The 21,733-nt window shown below is 37.7% G+C and overlaps 1 protein-coding gene and 1 long non-coding RNA gene across 18 annotated transcripts in view; both read right to left on the bottom strand.

Annotated features, from left to right (window-relative positions):
* Positions 1-21,733, bottom strand: part of LOC139964457 (tensin-1-like) — a 196,613-nt gene that overhangs the window by 1,190 nt on the left and 173,690 nt on the right. For 16 of the 17 annotated variants that reach the window (XM_071966024.1, XM_071966041.1, XM_071966025.1 and 13 more), the window contains 9 exons: positions 19,300-21,241; positions 17,415-17,569; positions 17,133-17,210; positions 16,194-16,319; positions 14,801-14,974; positions 13,067-13,141; positions 12,699-12,867; positions 12,110-12,178; positions 905-943 (listed from right to left, as the gene is read on the bottom strand). In XM_071966024.1, coding sequence (XP_071822125.1) covers positions 905-943; positions 12,110-12,178; positions 12,699-12,867; positions 13,067-13,141; positions 14,801-14,974; positions 16,194-16,319; positions 17,133-17,210; positions 17,415-17,569; positions 19,300-21,241 — 2,827 coding nt within the window. The remainder of the gene's footprint in view (positions 1-904; positions 944-12,109; positions 12,179-12,698; positions 12,868-13,066; positions 13,142-14,800; positions 14,975-16,193; positions 16,320-17,132; positions 17,211-17,414; positions 17,570-19,299; positions 21,242-21,733) is intronic. The other variant, XM_071966026.1, reaches the window with a different exon arrangement.
* On the bottom strand, positions 7,808-10,816 carry LOC139964480 (uncharacterized). Its single transcript, XR_011791980.1, has 3 exons — positions 10,631-10,816; positions 9,076-9,192; positions 7,808-8,033 (listed from the first exon to the last, which is right to left on the bottom strand). It is a non-coding gene; the product is annotated as an uncharacterized lncRNA (long non-coding RNA).

The following is a 21,733-nucleotide window of genomic DNA, read 5'->3' as shown; positions in this document are numbered from 1 at the left end:
ATTTGTAAGCTTCTTATCACATTCAGCAGTAAATATGCCACAAAGAAGATAGTTTGCTGCATTGTGAGGGAAAGCTGTACCTTCATTGGGGAACTAGCAACCCCAACGGGCGAGTGGATGGGTACTGCGAAAGAGGTTTTAACGAGGAAAAACTAAAGAGAGGAAGATGGGTGAATTGTGAAAGACATACAGGATTGATAACCTTTGAAATTGTCACAAATTGCTTGTGCAGCTTTTTGTTTTGCGATTTGTTAGCCATTCCTCCCCTCTATCTCTTGATCAAGAGAATCATGTGGAAAATCACATTATAAATAGTGTGAACTAAACATACAATGTTAGCACTAGTACACCAAAAATGGCTAGTGCCCCCTCTATCTCTAATAGCTAACTTTCAAGTCTCAATCTCCCTCTCAATCCCCCCCATAATCTTGACCACCCACCCACCTTAACCCCCCCCCCTCCCTCCCTCCTCCTTGATCCAAAAAAGAGGACAAGTAGATCATATGAAAAGGGTTAGACGTATTTATGGAAACACCACACTGATCATTTGTGTAAGAATTTAATCAGAACTTAAATATATATGTATGTATGTGTCAATTATAGGCTTGAAATCAGGCAATGTTAGATTGCTTTCCCTGGAGTACTTACACCAACAAACTCACGTTTATTTACTGGGGTCAGAAACTTCAAAAGCATCATTGTACAATTTGCCTCGCCTTCCTTATATCAATGATCACAATGTGCACAAACCCTCCACAGACTGTAGCAAACATTATTTTATATGGCCGGCAGACGATACAAGCATCACATGGGAGGAATCTACATTTCAGGAATTATTTCTCCAGCCTGTTTGCATTTTCATTCATTTTTCCCGTCTCTACAGCGAGCTTTAGTATTTACTTACTTGGCATCAGGGCTGTCTTGGCCTTCCATTCTTGGAAACCTGAAATTGAATAGCAGAGCATTGGAATGTGTTAGGCAAGCAGTTAGGAGCGCCCATGAGAGACCAATAATACAACATTTTCTTTTTCCATTCCAAAATGTCCTGATGATACCATGAATGTGGACATTTCTTGGCCTTTTGACTTGCTGCAGAGGTGCAGGCTCAATGATTAGATGGGTTGAACAGGTGGGTTGGAATGAATATGTTAATACCATTAGTACATGAACAATAAGGATTAAGCTAGCGCGAATATCAGATGTGTGTTCGCACTTATCAAACAAGCATGGTTGCATCTGACTACCCAACATAATATGCAAAACTAGGGCACTTTCCAACAAATTCACTAGTGTTTCAATCAAATAATGAGTGAATTGTTTTGTAGACTATGGCATTCTTCTGCCTATTCCTCGAGATGGTGAAATTAAGTGGAGAATTAACAAGACTCCTCCCTGAACAGACTTTGGTCTTCAAATTGAGGTTGGTCTGGTAGGAATGTGTTAAGGATCTAAATAATACTGACTTGCTAGAGGACTAACTCTGCAAATTACATCATTGACTTTGTTATCCAATCATAGTATGGAAGGATGTGTCACCAATCAAAACATGATCAGTCCTGTTATCAAACTAACAGAAAGGTGGCCCATATTGTCAAGAATATGAGAAAGGTATCTTATTGGACTAGTCAATTTAATACAGCTAGTACAGCATTCAGGGTTAATGCAGAGTGCTTGACAAATAATACAAGGATGATATTTCTGCCAAGTGAAAAAATAAATGTAGAAATATCCTTTTTGAAGGATTAACTAAAAGTAGTAGCTGGTTACCTCCGATAACTAACTCTGTTTACTTACCAGATTCACTAAATCTGGATAGGCTTTTTGTTCAAAAAGACAAAGTTTTTATCAGGAGTTAGCCTAAACAGGTTCTCACAAAGAGGTGATAACAATTTACAAAACATGTTTACTATTCAAGCAATTTTTGATGAGGAGAGAAATTAAGCTGTAAACACAAGAAACTGACTTAAGCCGCTGTCACTTATCAATTGGGATAAATGTATGACGTAGGAAGGATGCAGGAAGGAACAAGAGCCCAAGGGCACTGTGGTTCCTTGCTTGGGGTATATGACAATACACATAATATTATCAAGCAAGATTAGGCTCAAATAGTCCTAGTAATTGTGGTCCTACATGTTCCCATAAAGTAACCAACACTATAGCCAACACTTTTGTGATCACAATATGTGATTGGATTTTTGATCAAAAGGCACTTTTGAGATCTAAATATGGCATCGAAAATGTAAGAAATATAAGAGACCTACAAGCATGTCAACAGATATGATAACATTGGTGACCTCAGATGACATGACCTTTAAGTTTCAAAATGTTCCACCACTCCGTTCACAACTTGTCCCAAAATATCAACCATGTCACACCTTGGCATTGAGATTTAATTGCATTAAATGTCTAAAAATTAACTTTGAACTTGTATACATAACTTCACACACAAAAGGTCACCCGGAGGTCAACCAATTGACATTTTTGATCGGTGAGACCTAAATAGAGCATGACTGTAAAAATTCAAACATTTTTTCTTTGCCCATTTTCTCCCCCCAAAATACTACTTTTTTAACATTGGCTGATCTTTGGTGACCTTGTATCACATGACCGTTAAGTTTGAAAATATTCCCCTATACCACTTGCAACTACTCCAAAAATATCAACCTTGTCACACCTTGGAACTGGGAGTTATTGCACTAAATGTGTGAAAATTAACTTTGACCTCATATAACTTCGCACATGAAGGTCACACAGGGGTCAACCCATTGACATTTATGATCAGAAGGTACCTTTGACATCTGAAAATATCATCGAAACTGTAAAAATCCACAAAACACGAAAAGGTCACCAGAGGTCAAATTCAGGTCAAGTGTCACCCAGATGCGGGTCGACAATTGGATTATATTGAAGCAACTCCCAACCCTAAAGGACAATTTGTTCTCAAGTTATCGCAAAAATAATAGTTTTTATCATTAATTGACCTTTGGTGACCTTGTATCACATGACCGTTAAGTTTGAAAATATTCCCCTATACCATTTGCAACTACTCCAAAAATATCAACCTTGTCACACCTTGGAACTGGGAGTTATTGCATTAAATGTCTGAAAATTAACTTTGACCTCATATAACTTCGCACACGAAGGTCACACGGGGGTCAACCCATTGACATTTATGATCAGAAGGTACCTTTAACATCTGAAAATAGCATCGAAACTGTAAAAATCCCCAAAACACGAAAAGGTCACCAGAGGTCAAATTGAGGTCAAGGGTCACCCAGATGCGGGTCGATAATTGGATTACATTGAAGCAACTCCCAACCCTAAAGGACAATTTGTTCTCAAGTTATCGCAAAAATACTAGTTTTTTATCATTAATTGACCTTTGGTGACCTCGGATCACATGACCGTTATGTTTGAAAATATTCCCCTATACCATTTGCAACTTGTCTCAAAATATCAACTGTGTATCACCTTGGCACTGGGAGTTATTACACTAAATGTCTGAAAATTAACTTTGACCTCATATAACTTAACATACAAAGGTCACCTTGGGTCAACATATTGACATTATTGATTGATGAGACCTAAATAGAGCATCAAACTATACAAATTCAAACTTTTTTTTCTTTGCCCATTTTCTACCCCCAAAATACTAGTTTTTTAACATTAATTGACCTTTGGTGACCTCGGATCACATGACCGTTAAGTTTGAAAATATTCCCCTATACCATTTGCAACTTGTCCAAAAATATCAACCGTGTCACACCTTGGAACTGGGAGTTGTTGCGATAAATGTCTGAAAATTTACTTTGACCTCATATAACTTCGCACACGAAGGTCACACGAGTGTCAACCAATTGACATTTTTGATCGGAGGGTACCTTTGATATCCAAATCTAGCATCAAAACCAAACATTTTCTTTTTTGCTCGTTTCCTCCCAAAATAAGCACATTTTTTCTAATGTGACCTTTGACCTTTTGACCTTGGTTTCAGATGTAGTTTAATCTCCTGATTCCAAAAAACAAAACGACAAGTCTGTACAACCATCCTAACTCCGACCGAAAAACTTTGACCCCATGTCACTTCGCACATAAAGGTCACACAGGGTCAACCTGATGACATTTATGATCAGAAGGTACCTTTGACATCTGAAAATAGCATCAAAACTGTAAAAATCCCCAAAAACACGTAAAGGTCACCAGAGGTCAAATTGAGGTCAAGGGTCACCCAGATGCGGGTCGACAATTGGATACCATTGAAGCAACTCCCAACCCTAACGGACATTTCGTTCTCAAGTTATCGCAAAAATACTAGTTTTTTATCATTAATTGACCTTTGTTGACCTTCGATCACATTACCGTTATGTTTGGAAACGATCCCTTACCCCATTCACAACTACTCCCAAAATATCAATCATGTCGGACCCTGTCAATGGGAGTTATTGCTGTTTTTAATATATTGGTTTTTGGCATCTAACTGACCTTTGGTGACCTTTGCGGGCACCGAAAACAATAGGGATCTTCCTCTCACTATGGGCTATCCACCCAACAAGTTTGATCATGATACATCATTTCCTTATTGAGATATCGTGTACACAAGCCAAGCGTCACATACACACACACACACATACCTGTTTAGGGCTCCAAACGGGGCAGTAGGTTTTAAAGGGGATAATCGGGGATATTTGTTCTAAGGGTCATATGGCTTAAATATTAGCTGCACTGGCGTCATTACCCTCTGACTCTTCAAGGTGGCTATTGAATCAGTTCAAATTATGCTTCCTTCCATGAAGGGTCCCTTACCACCCAAGTGTGGACACACATAGTATAGTGCCCTTAACATGAGATCGGGGCTTGTCCCCATTTTGTATGTTACAGTCATTTTAGTGTAGGAAAGGTACCTGTTACATTCAAATCGAGGACATCCTATTGTTTCATTGTTCCCTCTGACCTATATCTCTTATCACAAGTTTTAGAAATAAATGTGAGGGCTGTCATTGCATGGTTGTCCATATCATGAATTTACATGACAATGTTGGGTTTTGTAAGCCATTAATATGTCTGCATGGCAACCTCATGTTTACATATACTGCTTGACATCCAAGAAGGGACAATGAAGAGGTTCTCCTTTGGAGTGGTCCCCAACGTGCCTATATGTATCTTTCATTGTCACATGTTTGGTACATACTGCTACCATCAGTTTATCTAGACCTGGCCTGTTATCTCTCATTGAGACTTGCTCAACATCTTACATGAATAGTCATATTGTGGGATAATGAACTGTGCATGCTCCCAATGAACATTTAAAAGGTAAGCTGTATCAGCCCTCAATGTAGCATGCAACACTAAATATGGATTTACCCAATGGAATAAAAACAACTATGGAGAGAAGTTTTCTTCATTCTACAACAAGCAAACATGTATTTATTTTAAACTCAACAAAGATAAAACACATTTAAGAGAAGATAGATAATGGTTGTGTGCACCCCACCAGTGTGACAGAATAGTTGTTGAAAACTCAAAGAAAACACAATTCATAGAAGCTAAGACAGAATATGCATGGAAATGCTGAGGATGCTCTTAACAATGATAAATTGAAAACCAAAATCTGATGGATTAGCACCACAATCATATTTACAAGGTCTTGCCAGCTGAATAAATCACTAATTTAACATGCTCTATACCAATCAATGATAAACATGTATTATGTTCGACCTAAATATCAGGCTACCTTAACTACTTTGGTTCAACACATTGACTCTTTTTAATGTATGGTTATGCTTCTTTTGTGGGCCAGTAAAACTGACCTTTTGCAACAAATGTACCTGTGTTGCAGCAAGTAAAATCCAACTATTACACTGTAAAACACTGTTAAAAAATGTTCATGCTTAATTGCTTTCAGAATAACAACTTTCCTTCAGACAGTTACTTAAACCATTAAAGACATAAAGTTGATGAGGAACAAGCACATTCAGAAACCATAGTTTTTTTTCTTTGACTTTGCTTAATTATTGAAACTACACTTACACAAACTCAAAAACTGTGTCATTCTGCAACAATAATCAAACATTTGTTATGAGCATATAAATGTAGAAGGTCTTTAAAAATCCAACAGAAAACATAATTTATACTTTCTAACTTAAACCAACAAATTAAGTCATCTCTAAAATAACAATGATGAAATAAAGCAGTACATGAGATTTCTTCATCATATTTTTGGTCCTGGCAGTTATATTTGGTGTTACGTGCTGAGTGATTTTGAGGTTTATTCTCGATTCCTTCGATTCCTTCGAGAGAACATGCATGAATAGCTAACACAAAACTACCTTTATCACCACCACACTCACCTCACTCAAACAATCATGAAGTCCTGTTACATGTAATCAGAAGGTTGAATGAGGAAAAAAGCTTACAAAGCTAACAGTTAAAATTACAAACAATGAAAAAGAGTGAAAGACAAAATTTAAGGGCTAAAAGTAATAATACTGTTATCAGTATATGCATGACCTTTTCTCTCTGTAATTAAAGGCCAGGTAGTTGTACTCAGTGTGAATTCAACTGAACTTGCATAATTTGTTAACTACTTAAATGGTAAAAAGCAACAATCCTCCTTGAACAATTTGTTGTCACAAAGTATGTTTTAATCAGATTACACTGATTCCACCACCACTTCACCAACAATAGGCTAGGGATGACATTAGATGTCTTCCTGTCATTTAAGCTCCCAAAGGTGGTGAAGTGACCTAAACTGGACATTCTAGTATGTGTGTAAACTATACTCAAAAGTAGTTAGTCACATTAGGAACACACACAAATAATTTAAAGCACCCTGGAATGCAACTGGGGATATTAACAGTGCTCCCCATTTCCAGTGTGCGGTGACCTAGCGTGCTGTACACCTCTGGTACATTCACACCAAGGGTAGTACTAACATCAGTTTAGTCAAAAGTTGCAAACTGTCCACATGATTCACTCTAATTCTCCGTGCTCCTCTAATCCCCCCCCCCCCCTCCCCACCTCTTGCTGGAACACAAAGGAAAAGTGACATAGCTTCCAGTAGAGAATAATACAAGGTAACCATCCAACTGGTGGCAAAGCTACAGTAAAAAAAAATAGGTTTTATCTAAGCTTTATCCCTGGCATGATAGTCACAGCAGCTCTCTTGTAAACTCCAGCAGCTCTGAACATCTTGTTCTGTACTTAAGGTCCTTAAGTACATCAACATTCACGGGACACCATGCAAATGTTTCATACTTGTTGGCATACAACTGCAGACATGTAGGACCAGAATATAACAGTGCTCCCCAATTTCAATGAACAGAACTTGTCTAACTCATATTCACACCTTCTGTTTACATTGTATTTCAAACATCACTACAGCAGCATCATGTCATCAACCTTAACAATGTGTTCAAAACTGATTTCTCTTGATCGTGTATTAATTAGCTACACAAATGTATGTATTAGCAAAAGTCATACACATGTCTATGAACCCTAGCACCCAATGGGGATACTTATAACAGTGCTCCCCATTGTCAATGTGTGATCACCCGTGTACTCATTCCTCTGATTGGCCCACTTTTCATTTGAAGTCTCAACCTCTCAAAAGCCTATAAGACTGTCCCTAACGTATGCCTTTTATTAAAAATGTTACCATTTTACATTCTCACTGATTAAGCTGTAAGTTACAGTTTCACTATGATATCAGTGACAGAGACCTCTTCCTGACTTTCTAGCTCTTGAAGTTATGCTGTTTCGTACAAAGTCCTTAACGTTTCTCCAATTTCTTTTCTGAAGACACCTCTCTTTCTTCAAGTTCGCCTGAATAGCTTCCCTTCCTGGCAGCTTTTGCATAGCTATGAAGTTACCCAGGTGACGCTTAACTGCAGCCTGTTCTTCTTCTGACCAAGGTACTTTTTTGGGTCTAGAGGGCACTGCTGTTTTGAACTTATTGGCTGTTTTGGTGAGGGGTGACTCCTTGAATTTCTTCCTTATAGTCAAACTTTCATCACTGACAAGTGGATGTTTGGTCCCTATATCAGAAGAAAAAAAAAGAGAAAAAGTAACAAGAAAAAAGTAACAAATAATAATTGGCAGGGGGAGGGGGCGGTTGGTTTTTGTATTGTTTTGATATATTTTCCTTTGCATGGTGAGTGGCCCTACTTGTTAAGCTTTGCAAGGTTTTCTTTGCCACTCCCTCATTTATGTTAGTAATTATTTACTGTTAAACATGTACATTGAGGAGAAACAAATAAATGAAATGAAATAGTTAAATGCTCTTCGATAACACAATAAAAAAATCTGATTAAATATATGGCATTTGTGGTCTTCCAGAGAGTTACTTTCTTTATCCTTAGACTTGTACTGTTCTCATTACAGGAAAATGTAAGTCATAAAAAAAAGGTGCTATTTCTAACAAAATGACAAATGCTGGGGATCGAAGTTAGATTTAAGCTTCAGATATTACATAAGTGGTAGTTTTGCTCTGCATACAACATTTTCCCTCAATGTAAAATTCTCTTTTCTAAGAAGTGGCATTTCTTAATAGCCTCATATCTGTAACATAGTAAAGGAGTAACACAATTGAATGTAAAAAGGCAACTGAGTAACTGCACTTGATTGAAATTGAAGCAGCAAGGGAACCAAACACTAAAGCAAGATGGAACAAATGAAAGTTTTCCACTGTATTGCAACTGCCCCTTTGCAAATGATGTGGTGGTTATCACCCCTCTACCTTTAATCAAAATATTGAATGCCGAAGGATATTGTTAATAAGAAAGCAAATGCATGAAATGAACAGCACAATTAAAACTGAAAAACAGAAATTTTAAACATAGCAACACTAAATACTGTATGGCTACTACTAAATAATCAGTCCATATTGTGCCCTACTTATGGACCCAGGTAATCAACTTCCTGATGACAGCTTAGTTGTTCCTTGGTAACCTATTATGAAGCTACTATTTTGTCTAAATCATATCTGAAAGATGCTTAAGTTACTTATAAATAGTTGAAGAATTGTTATACTGTGGATACTTTTCAATGATTACATTGATGGAAGTATTAAATATTCACCTTTCTGTGCTATTTGCAGAACACAAAAACTAGCTTCTTTGTCTTTGACATTAATATATGTTAATGCCTCCTCCAGTGGACCTCCACTTCTTCTGGTCCTGGTCCTCATCATATTAACTGAAACAAAGATGTAAAAATGTATTCCAGAGTTATAACTTGCATGATGAGACATTTGAAATATCACTCAAGGTGAAGCGCAAACAACTGTTACTACAGGAGTTTGTTTCAAACATGCCCTTGTTACTCTATGACAGTAGAGTTAGACCTTTTTACTCAATTCAATGGAGCTAACTTATACGCTACTTCCAGTTCTCAACGTATGGTTCGAGCTCCTTAAAATTTTGACAAGGAAATTTTTATTTTGTCCAAATTCAAAATTGCTCACAACATCCCCACCCCATTCCATGGCGTTACATTAATAGAACTTGCCCACAACAGTGACACTTCTGCTGTAAAACTGTGATAAAAAATAAAGGCCTTTGAAATAAACTCCATGCATGTCCATAGCAGAATACATGTACTCAAGCTTGCTGCTAGCGCTACTTCAGACAATGTCATGACGCCTATCACAGGTCACTGCAAACTTTGTGGGCCTCATAGTATTAACATTTGTTCCACATATCACTGAGAATTATGAATTGGCTATGTTCCCTTATTGGATTAAATATCCTAATAACTAGGTACAGGACTCTATGCAGTGATAGAAAATAACTAACCTCAAAGTTAAATCACCAGCTCTTAACTCTTAACTCTTAACTTAAGCCTAGATATGGGCATGTTCAAAGTTCAAGCAATGAAAAATGTTGAAGTTGTAAACTGAAAGGAATGACGATTCATCATAAACAAAGAAACACCATTCTTTGAGGAAGTCACAGTATAAGCAGTTGTATCTATGGCCAAAGTGACAACACATCTCTACAATTTTGGCCATGTCACTTGAGCTCTTTAGTATAAAATGCCCAACCACTGCTGATGAATCAATATATGACATGACAACTGTGACATCTAACACTTTAATTTCCAAATAGCTGTCACACTGCTCACAGTGACCCTAACAGTCAGTAGTTTGTCAGCCATTTGCAAATAACTTAAGGAAGACCTCACTACTAGTGCTACTATAGTGTGTCATTGTTGTTAAAGGCAGTACCCTACGTAGAATAACCTAGGTACTCCTACTCCTTGAACTAACCTAGTATGATAGGCTAGGCCTAAATGTTCAGTAGTACTAGTAGCCTAACGTTGTTTCTAGTTAGGCCCGTGTAGACATGTGCTTTGACATTATAGCATGTCTACTGCAGCTGTAGTAAGAATTACGATACTAAATAAACTGCGCAAAGTAACGATACAACTGCAAGTAGCCTATATCTAGCTCCTCCGGTGTGTAGGCCTTATGACAGAACAATGTTAACTAGCCTAACCTTTTACTAACCTATCGTGGGCCTAACCACTGACGATCGGTGGAACTTTGCAGCGCTTAAGCTTACTGAGCAAAACCCTTAAACTGCTGGGGGATTTCTGTCAAACATTAATAAAGAAAATCACAAGTGGTACCTACCTTATGTAGCTGACAAGTAATCACTTGGATGAAATCGGGGACACACGTGAAGTGGTCATCATCTCTCGCGATCGGGGACGTAGCTTTACGGGTGTGTGGTAATAGACTATATGCGACACTTACACACTTAACACACGCAAAAAGACCTTTTGACGGCCAACCGAGGATAGTGATCAAACGGCCACGAAAATTTGAGGGCGTGCTCCAAGAAGTCTAAAAGTGCTTTCCGAGTGAAAATAAAATCGGGGATATCCCCGTTCTGCGCGATAGCCCCAGTTCACGGGTCATTTTTCCAGTGTGTATCCCCGATATACGCCGTTTACAAACCCACACACACACACGCACACACACACACACACACGCCAAGTTGAACGCATAGGTTCCTTGCTTTGCAAAAAGCAAGGAACCAAAAATCAGCTGGAGAGGATGGAAAGGTTAATGAAACACGAGGAGTCTCTGTGTCTGAAGAAATAGCATGCAGCTACAGCAACAGAAGGGTGGACACATTATACGGTGATGTGAACAACAGATTTGTTTAAAACAGTGTAAAGGAAAGACGGAAGTTGTGCAGACAAACTCTGAGTTAAGGTAAACGACCTTAATAAACTTATACTGTTAAGTGTAAAGTGAAAAAAGACTTCGTCTATGCATAATGAGGCATGAGTATTTGGTTAAGAGTATATCAGAGGTCTTTGACAGTTATTCAAGAAGAGCAGGAAAACATAAAGAATGAAGCAGCAACTCTTAATTCCATCATTACAAAAAATGATTATTCTGAAAGTAGAGCCATAGAAACTACTAACTGCGGAAGCTCTTGAAACTAAAAGGATTATTTTAACGCAAATATTAACAACACTTTTTGCCTTGTCACATTTCATGATTCTTGTCAAATATATATATATATATATATATATATATATATATATATATATATATATATATATATATATATATATATATGAAATATATATATATGTATGAAATATACATCATGAATCTTTTAACTTTTGCAATATAAACCATCTTAGAATTCCATCTATAAATTGCACAGCCAGAATGCCTGTGACTTCAATTGTTCCATTGTTCAATAGTTCCATGTTACTACCCCTTCCAAACTTTCCCTGGTTTCCTTTTCTTTCTTTTTTTTCTTTCCTTTTTTTCTTCTTTGCTTTTGACATTACTTGAAGATTCCAGCAGACTTAAGAGAAAAATGATTCTATCAATGAATGGTCTTACCAGAAGGTGCATGCAGATTTGGAAAACATTTTGCACTACATATCAACACCATTGATAGCACTGTAGCACTCAAAATCATTCACACACTTTTGCTTTTCTATCCAGAAAATGGAATTTTAATGAAAGATGGCAGAACCCAACATGACATAAGACCATGATAACCAGCAGATTGCACACAAACCATGCATATGTGAGAGCAGGGTTAAGGCAGAGCAGTAGTTGAGGAAAAACAGAATTACTCACTTTCTGGAACCGGGATCCATTCCACAGTACAAGATGGACTCCACTGGGTAATGCTTACGGAAAAATAGTCTGGAGGCCAAACAAAAATACATGTTTATTAAAATAAGAGGTCAAAGGTTATCAAATATAGAGTAGGAGACATTCATGAAAGTAAAAAAATATGGAACAAAATAGAAAATCCTATAAACCATTGCTGATGTTGTCATTTCAAGGAATAAACTGATGTTTGAATTTAGCAAAGTAATTTTTGCTGATTCCATTTCTGTTATAACAAAATGTCAGTAAAATGCTGAGGTTACATGTACAAAGTACGCAATGCATGTTTGTTTTTGTGAAACAATTTGACAATGGTGTGTTGTTGTCAATGAGGTGATGCTGGATAATTCATTACCAATTAATGTCTTGATGAAACAATCTGCATGCTTTTCTCAAGATGCTGTTTGAGGTGAATTCTACTCAACTCCCCCCCCCCCAAAAAAAAAAAATTGAAGAAAAGTGAAAGAATAAAATACCAAAAAAGTTCAATGACTCCAAACATTCTTCCAAATAAACTATTTTGATAAACATTCATTTTGAAACAGACACTTACTTCCTCCCACTGTCTGTCAGGGTCACACCTTTCAGAGAAACTTTAAAGTGAACTTTGACCCCTTTTGGCCTATCCTTCTGATTCATGACCCTCGTTATGGCCTCCCTTACTGCACTTGGGCCGGTCAGTGATTCCATGTCCACACACTGAAGATACAGCACACTGCATGCTAGAGGGGAGAAAAGAGCAAAACTTAATAATAATAATATTAATAATAATAATAATAATAATAATAATTATGTGTCTCTATGACCTGCATTCTTCCCTTCCATAAGGGAGATGAGAGATACCTTTCAATTTCCAAGATTCCCAGCTGTGAGTTTTAATCTTCTTTTTATCTGATTTTGTTTTAACCTTGTTGTACTTACCAGCTCCTTGCTGAAGCAATGCTGCAGCTGATTTAGGGTCAATGGCATCCGGGGAGTCAACTCCTCCAGCTGGATCTGAAGAATAAATACAACAAAAACTTGAGGTTTCCATTCATCTAATGTCACATCACATCTACAGACATTAGCCCCTTGTCCCACTACCACAGACGATAACCATTCCAATACTGCAAACACCTGAACTTAGCGCCTCCAACTACCACACAAAGGTTACCAATCAAACTACTGCCAACAACAGTCGATTAGACTACTAATTAAATGAGCCTCTCCCACTACTATAAAGATGAGCCCCTCCCAACACTACATTGCAACCTCTATTCCAACTATTCCAGTCCACCTACTTCAGCAACAGCCACTCCCAGTCTTAAAAGTATTTGCTTCTCCCATTAACAATGATCCTTAGCCTCAATTACTACTAAACACACACAACTTCCCACTACTACAACCATTAAAAACTTTAAAAAAATGCATGATTAACCCATATCAAGTCTATAGACACAAAGTCTTGCAACATGTACTCCAGCCATTGCCACAAACATGTACCTCCTAAATGAGTGATGTTATACTTTGGTTTTTGAGAAATATGATTCTTTTTCAATTTTTGGGTAATCAAAACTGAACTGTATTAAAAGTTGCTTCAATATTCTGCTGCCTCAACACATTTATATCCTTTTCATGCTGCTATTATATGTCTGTTAGTTCAGGCTTCAGGGCTTAGAAATGCAATCCTTTGCTAACTAAATGTCAGATCTTTACTTTCCCCTACACTTGTAGATTTTTGAAATTCCTTCCAGGTCTCAAACAATTACATGTTTCTCCCCTCATTGACAGTTCACACAGCCACAAATGTGGCAGTGCAAGTTACAATTCTTGCTGCAGTGTACAACCTTTTCAAATCATATCTGTCTTAATTTCTTATTGAGGACTAAGTAAAATATACAATTTAATTCCTCATTTACACATGAAAGTATCTATAAAGTCATAATTTTTCTTTAAATCTATCCTGCCGCTTTTTATGTTCTTCTCAAAAAAACAAAAAAAAATTGATCTCATGGTTTCTACAGTTAATAGTTTTATACAGATATGAGTAAATCAATAATGAAAATTCCTTTCCTGTTGATGTCTGGGATGTATGAAACTAGAGTATCATGTGTGGTTGGACAGTCTGCAGAGGAACTGTGGGTTTTGACAGCCACTAACTGAGGTAAACACTGGTTACACATGGAGTAACAAAGGTAACACACTGGTTATACTCGGAGTAACTAAGGTGACACACTGGTTTAATATACATGGAGTTACTAAGGTAACACACTGGCTGTACATGGAGTAACTAAGGTAACACACTGGTTACACATGGAGTAACTAAGGTAAAACACTGGTTACAAATAGAGTAACTAAGGTGACACACTGGTTTAATATACATGGAGTTACTAAGGTAACACACTGGTTATACATTGAGTAACTACGGTAACACACCGGTTATACATGGAGTAACTAAGGACTGGATAGTGCAGATTGCAGAGCACATACCATACCCTTAGGGTCACTTGTTTCAATCTCATTCTTTGCTCTTTCCAAAATGCCAACCAAGCATAATAAACACTTCACCAACTTTGCATTGCATATGAAGTCTGGCAGCGTTAAGGATTTCATTAACCTTTCATAACAAATATTTCACCCACCTTGGGAGATAAAAGATAAATGTTCTCAACTCACCAACATCAGGCAGGACTAGTTTACACGGTAAGGCAAGCTGAGTGAGGGTGTGTTGGTAAATCAATGCAGAAAGACTGCCAAAGATTGGTTCGTTGGTACAGCCTTTCAATCTTACACCTCTCGTGTTCGGTTCAATCAAAAAGTGTCTGATCAGCTCATTCCCTGGATCTCCACCTGTTGGGATGTAAAATGATCGATTTAGACCATCAGTCAATCCATCTCGATCTTTCTGAAATATTTGATGCTGCACTGATACTCATGTCAGCACTTCATAGCAAGACTTTCAGATTACAGTTTTAACAAACATTTTGGTATTAAGTTCCTTTAACCCTCCTCTTCTGGGTGTTGGCATAGCTGTATCACTTTCTGGTTTTTACTTGGTTTATTATCTCTGTTCCGATTCCATTTTCTCGTTCATTCTTTTGTTAAGTAACTCCATAAGGTAACTCCACAAGGTTTCCCTATATTACTACGTATTCACACTTCACTCCACTCCAGCTATCTATGTCTCTCCTTCATGAAGACAACTCTTACTATAAATGCATCTGCCAGTTTTAAAATCTGTGTTTGGGTTTAATATTAACACTATGTCAGATATTTGACTTTCCTTAAAACCATTTAAATATTACAATCATACTTGTGAAACAGGAATCCTTTCATGATAATCATTTCCTATTAAGAGCACAAATATAGGTGCCAGCCTCACATTGTAATGAAATGGTATATCCTGCCTTTTTTGCAACATATCAAATTATTAATAATGTTAGTAAATGCAACATGGGCATTTTTCCTTAATTGTTCCTTAATTGTGAGAAAAGTTTTGGAAACCTTTGGCAAGCATTAACTAATAATAAAGTGATGCAATGATACATATTGCCTGGATCTTCTTTCATTATTCACTAATTATCATGGAAACATCTACAGTTAAATATAGGAGACATTCTTATTGGATAATATCAATGGATAATGTAACCATAACCTATGGCTTAATCACTCTGTTTGCTACAAACCCAAATTTCTGAAGATTATTGCACCACAATAAAATCATAGCAAACAATAAGTCAAAACTTGGAGAATTTACCCTTTACAAGAACTTGAGCACTACAAATGCATGTCTGAAAAGTCATTTACAAAATAACTGATAGTGATGTTGATCCACTGCAGGTGGATTTATAATCAAGAAAATTCTCTGTTTCAAATATAAGAAAAACTGTTGTTCTTTTCTCTTTTTTCTTCAACCTCTTTACATTAATGTTAAAAATAATGAGAGTAAATCTTGGACATTCCAGGATAAATGATAAAATGATTATTAAATGAACATTTTGATGCGCATCTACTTTTTTCCCCTACCAAACCAAATATTTCTTGTGCAAATTTTTTTTTGATTTCTTACCTTTTTTCGGAGGTGCATTAACTGGAGCTTGGGAAACTTTGATAGCCAGTCCAAATGCTCCTGGGAAAGAATTGCTATCCCTCACCACAAACGTACCGGGTTGTTTATCACGCAACAGGTGTATAGCTAGTGACGAACAAACAGTAAATATATAACATTATAGCCACCATTATCACCTATTAGTGTTACACACCACACAAACAGTAAATATATATCACATTGTTGCCACCACTATCACCTACAAGTGTTACACACTACACAAACAGTAAATATATATATTACATTATAGCCACCATTATCACCTACTAGTGTTACACACTACACAAACATTAAGTATATATCACATTGTAGTCATCATTATCACCTACTAGTGTTACACACTAGACAAACAGTGAATATATATCACATCATAGCCACCATTATCACCTACTAGTGTTACACACTACACAAACAGGAAATATTTATCACATCGTAGCCACCACTATCACCTACTAGTGTTACACACTACACAAACAGTAAATATATATCACATCGTAGCCACCATTATCACCTACTAGTGTTACACACTACACAAACAGTGAATATATATCACACAGTAGCCACCATTATCACCTACTAGTGTTACACACTAGACAAACAGTGAATATATATAACATTGTAGCCACCACTATCAGCTACTAGTGGTACACTCTACACAAACAGTAAGTATATATAATATCGTAGCTACCATTACCACCTATTAGTGTTACACACTACACAAACAGTTAATATATATAACATTGTAGCCACCATTGTCACCTACTAGTTTTACACACTAGACAAACAGTGAATATATATATATAGTTTTGCTTGAAGGGATCCATGTTCGGCTATTAGTCTGAGGGAATTTCAATGATTTCTTAATCAATACACTTCAAAATATACCAGAGGTTGGCTTACCATCTTCTCTAGTGATGTGTGGCTTGTACCACCATGACGACAAATCTTTCACAAACCTCACATGTTCCTTGTTTGGATCTGTTGGAAAAGAACAAAAAAAATAGAGAAAAGTCTATCATGAATGATTTAGCCTCAATAAGTGGTGTGCTAATGGAACAGTGATACACACAGTAAAAGCATACACTGAATCCATCTGACAAGGCCTTAAGTCCTGACCTAGTGCTCCTGTGTGGTATAAGATCCATCAGCAGTTATCAATTCATGTAGAGGGATATTAATTACCTGCTAGAGAGTTGTTGCTTCCATACGGTGAAGTGAGGGGCATGAGATAGAAGTTAGAGGGTGTGCTACGACCACTCTGTATCGGTGATGGGCCAGCAGGGGACACAGCCTGTCTTACTGGGCTTGTAGTACCAGGTGAAACTGCAGAACCGTCACTGTGAAATAACAATCAAATTCATACTCAGATGAATTTCGCAGAGTTTTATGAAATAATACAGGATACACAAGAACTGATGAATGAAATATGCCTTTGTGAGTTATACTAACTTCAAAGTCATTTCTTAGATAATCATGTTCAATAACATATTTACAATTAAACTGACCTAAAGAGCAAAACATCAGAATATTATCAACACAATAATCAACCAAAAATATTTGATAAAAAGTTCACATTGTGCACAAATTAAAGCAACACTGATTTTGAAAGAGCAGGTATGAATCATCTTGAAGTCTAGTTAAACTAACTTCTTTTTTTCAAATTAAACAAAGATTTTAAATTTGAAAACAGATGTGACTGTTCACTGAATACTTGAGAGAATCCTAAATGCTAACAAAGCTTGCCTAACACCATAACATTCAGCATTGTATCAATGGTATCATGACATTTTGGAAACTTGCAACTATCTAAACAATCAGAAACTGTCTGTAAGCTGTCACCATGGAAACTGAACCTAAATAAAACCAACTTGTTACATTTATTGTACATTTATATGGAATTCAATGCTATATTTTTATTCAATAAATAACTCCTTGTGATTTATAGCTTTGTTGCATTTTTGGACGATAACAAATTTCAGTTGGAATAAAATTTTCTATTACAACAGCTCAATTAGATTACTTACTTTTTCATTTCAGAGAACCTTGTGATATGAAGAACTATGTAACATCTCTGAGTTCAAAAATAAAATCCTCAAGATTTGTCCTAACAAAATATCACAACAAAGCAAGCTAGTAAACACTTCCCAGCATTCACCATCATTCTCGAAATGAAACGGGTACCATTAGAACTGACTGAAGTAAATGACTTCACAAACAGCAACGGAAGATATGAACGAGGGGATGACAGATACTCATTAGCTAGGAACTACAAGAATGACCCACTGACCTCGCTCGACTGAGTGATTCAATAACAAGGATTAAAGAAAGCAATGCCACAGGCAATTGAATCGGCTCAAAGGTCGGCAAATCAGTTTTGAAATCAAGCAAATTAAAAACGGATTTGTTAATTCGATACTTGACAAAATGTCTTGCTCCAAGATGGGAAAATGATTTTTTAGATGTTCCCCTTTATTCCTTGGAGAAGACAAGGCAATTACCCTTTTATGGCAGGATTAGCTATATTTGATGTTAAATTTGAAGATACTATCCCATTATTATTAACTTGAACTTGGCAAAATGTCTTGCTCCAAGATGGGAAAATGATTTTTTAGATGTTCCCCTTTATTCCTTGGAGAAGACAAGGCAATTACCCTTTTATGGCAGAATTAGCTATATTTGATGATAAATTTGAAGATACTATCCCATTATTATTAACTTGAACTTGGCAAAATGTCTTGCTCCAAGATGGGAAAATGATTTTTAGATGTTCCCTTTTATTCCTTGGAGAAGACAAGGCAATTACCCTTTTATGGCAGAATTAGCTATATTTGATGTTAAATTTGTAGATATTATCCCATTATTATTAATTTGATACTTGACAAAATGTCTTGCTCCAAGATGGGAAGGATTACTTTTTTATGTTCCCCTTTAGTCCTTGAAGAAGACAAGCCAATGTCACAATCTAACCAAACTCTTGATTTACTCCATATCTTAACATGAAATATGATTGTAATGGCTTTGAGAGACACCTCACTGTTCCATTTTTCAACAACTGCAAATATCTTACCTTCCTGAAGAACCCCTTCCTCTATTACCACTCCTGTTGTCATACAGTGTTTTGTAATTCCCGTTTGGTGGGCTAGCGAACGACTCGTCTATCCGTGGATGGCCTCTCCTGTGTCTGTCACTGAAAGTGGGATAGAGAGGTTGTGGCTTGTTCTTCATACGATCACTGTAGGTAGGATACACTGGTGGAGGTCCACTTGTCGGTTCCAGACTCTGGAGATCTGGTGACCTAGCTGATTCCTCCCCTCCCACACTCTGCTGGAAAATGGGAGACTCCTGTTGGTTGACGTGTTTTGGAGGGGGCGTGGCCTCAGAGAAACTAATAGCAGGCGGTTCGCCTCCTGGACTCTGTTGCTGAAGTCGTTGCAACTGAGGATGTTGCTGCCGATGTTTGTATGTTGTCTGCTCTTGTTGTGGCTGTTCTCGTTGATATAAATGCTGTTGCTGTTGTTGTTGCTGTACAGGTCTCTGTTGTTGTTGTTGCTGCTGTTGAGGTTGTTGCTGCTGGTACAATGGCTGCTGCTGCTGTTGAGGAGATGCTGGTTGCTGTTGTAGTTGCATCCTAGGCTGATACTGTTGCGACTGCACTGTCTCTTGTTTGATCTCCTGAGTATACAGCACCCTATGAGGTGCATGTTGTTGTGTCGGTTGTACTTGCAATGGTGAAATATGTGCTTGAGGAGGAGAGGCATACTGTTGAGGAGAGGCATACTGTTGAGGGGAGGCATACTGTTGAGGGGTGTGCTGGAGAGCTGTCTGCCTGGGCACATGTTGAGGGGAACCATACGGTGACTGCTGCACAGGCACATTTTGAGGTGTCCGGGGAAGAGACTGCTCTATGACGGCACGCTGCGGCTGTTGCATGTAGTGTGGTACGACTTGTTGAGCATTTGGTGATCGACTTGATGGTGGATGTGGCCCAGGGTTATCAAGCTGTGCTGTTGGTTGTTGACCTGGGTAAACAGTTGTTGATGTTGGTTGCATCTGTCCTGATACAGCAGGTAGGGACTGTGATGGCTTGACATAAGCAGGAGAAGAGTTCACCACTTGTTGTCTGTTTTCAACCACAACTTGGGCATCAATGGGCATTGTACGAGAAGATGGTGTCGTCTGACCAACTACGGGCGATTGGCGGTGAGGCTGACCCAATCTGTCTGATGGCAAGTCCTCAATGACCACCTTGGTAGGTGACAGTTGAGTTTTGGAGATTGGTTCCTCTACTGGGTTATGTGGCTGTTGTTGGTAGGATGGCTGGGAACCCGCTGGTACATGGTTGTGATACCTAAATGAGGGAGGCTGTGAAAGTTCTAATGATGGCTGTGACATCTGCTGATTATTCGTCGGTTTGGCCTGGATGTGGGCATACATGACGGGTTCAGCTGGCTGTCGACTTGGTTGTCTAGATTTTGTCGACTCAATGTCAACTTGTGCATAGTGAATCTCGGGCTCTTGAGGTCTGTGCTGACTAGAGGGATATTGAGGTCCATTAACTCCCCTCCCACCCATATCATTATAAGACCAAGGGCTGGTTGGCCTGTCTGGCACTCCCCCTCTGGTCTCTGTGGGTGACACACTCTCCAAAAGTGCCTCCAAAGATTTCACATCAACATGTACATTATTTTGTGGCAATGGTCTGTTGTCATTACTGACAGGAGTCCTCCTCCATGGTTGACTCTCAGCAAACTGAGGAGATTGGGCAGTAACTTTATCAACCTTTGCTTCCAATGGGTGTGACTGCCTTCCATCAGATGGAATCTCATTGATCTGAAACTGAGCTGGTTCTAACTGACGAACCCGAAGAGGTGGCTCCTGAGCAGGTGTAGGTCTGGTATTAGTAATAAGTTTCCTGGCTGGCTCGGGGTATCTCGGAAACGAGGCATCCATTAGGTCCTCATTACCAGGTGTTTCCCTATTCGGGTTGAGTGGGTGAGGCTCATCAGGACCTGTAGATGGAGTTAACAGAGTTACGACTGAAGAGCAACAGCACATCTTAAGTGTTAACATGGCAAATTTAATCTAATTCTTGAAAATTACACTCAAATTTTTACTACAATCCGAGAAAATTACAATCAGACTTTACTACACCCCAGAATATTACACTCAAATATACTACAATCCTAGAAAATTACACTCAAATTAACTTCAATCCAAGAAAATGACACTCAAATTTACTACAATCCGAGAAAATTACACTCAAATACACTACAATCCTAGAAAATTACTCAAATTAACTACAATCCTAGAAAATTACACTCAAATTTCCTACAATCCAAGAAAATAGCACTCAATTGCAAACATGATTTTGCATTGACAAAGAGTGAGGTTTACCAATATTTCATACATAGGGTTAAGGTTGCGTGTCTTGGATGTCAATAACAGACAGCAAATTTATTATTTCACTGATTATTATAGAACCATCACAATCCTTTGACTTT

The sequence above is a fragment of the Apostichopus japonicus genome, chromosome 23 (genome assembly GCF_037975245.1).
Source record: "Apostichopus japonicus isolate 1M-3 chromosome 23, ASM3797524v1, whole genome shotgun sequence".
Classification (NCBI taxonomy): domain Eukaryota; kingdom Metazoa; phylum Echinodermata; class Holothuroidea; order Aspidochirotida; family Stichopodidae; genus Apostichopus; species Apostichopus japonicus.
The sequence above is the reverse complement of the archived record's forward strand: the minus strand, read 5'-3'. Positions and strand labels throughout refer to the sequence as shown.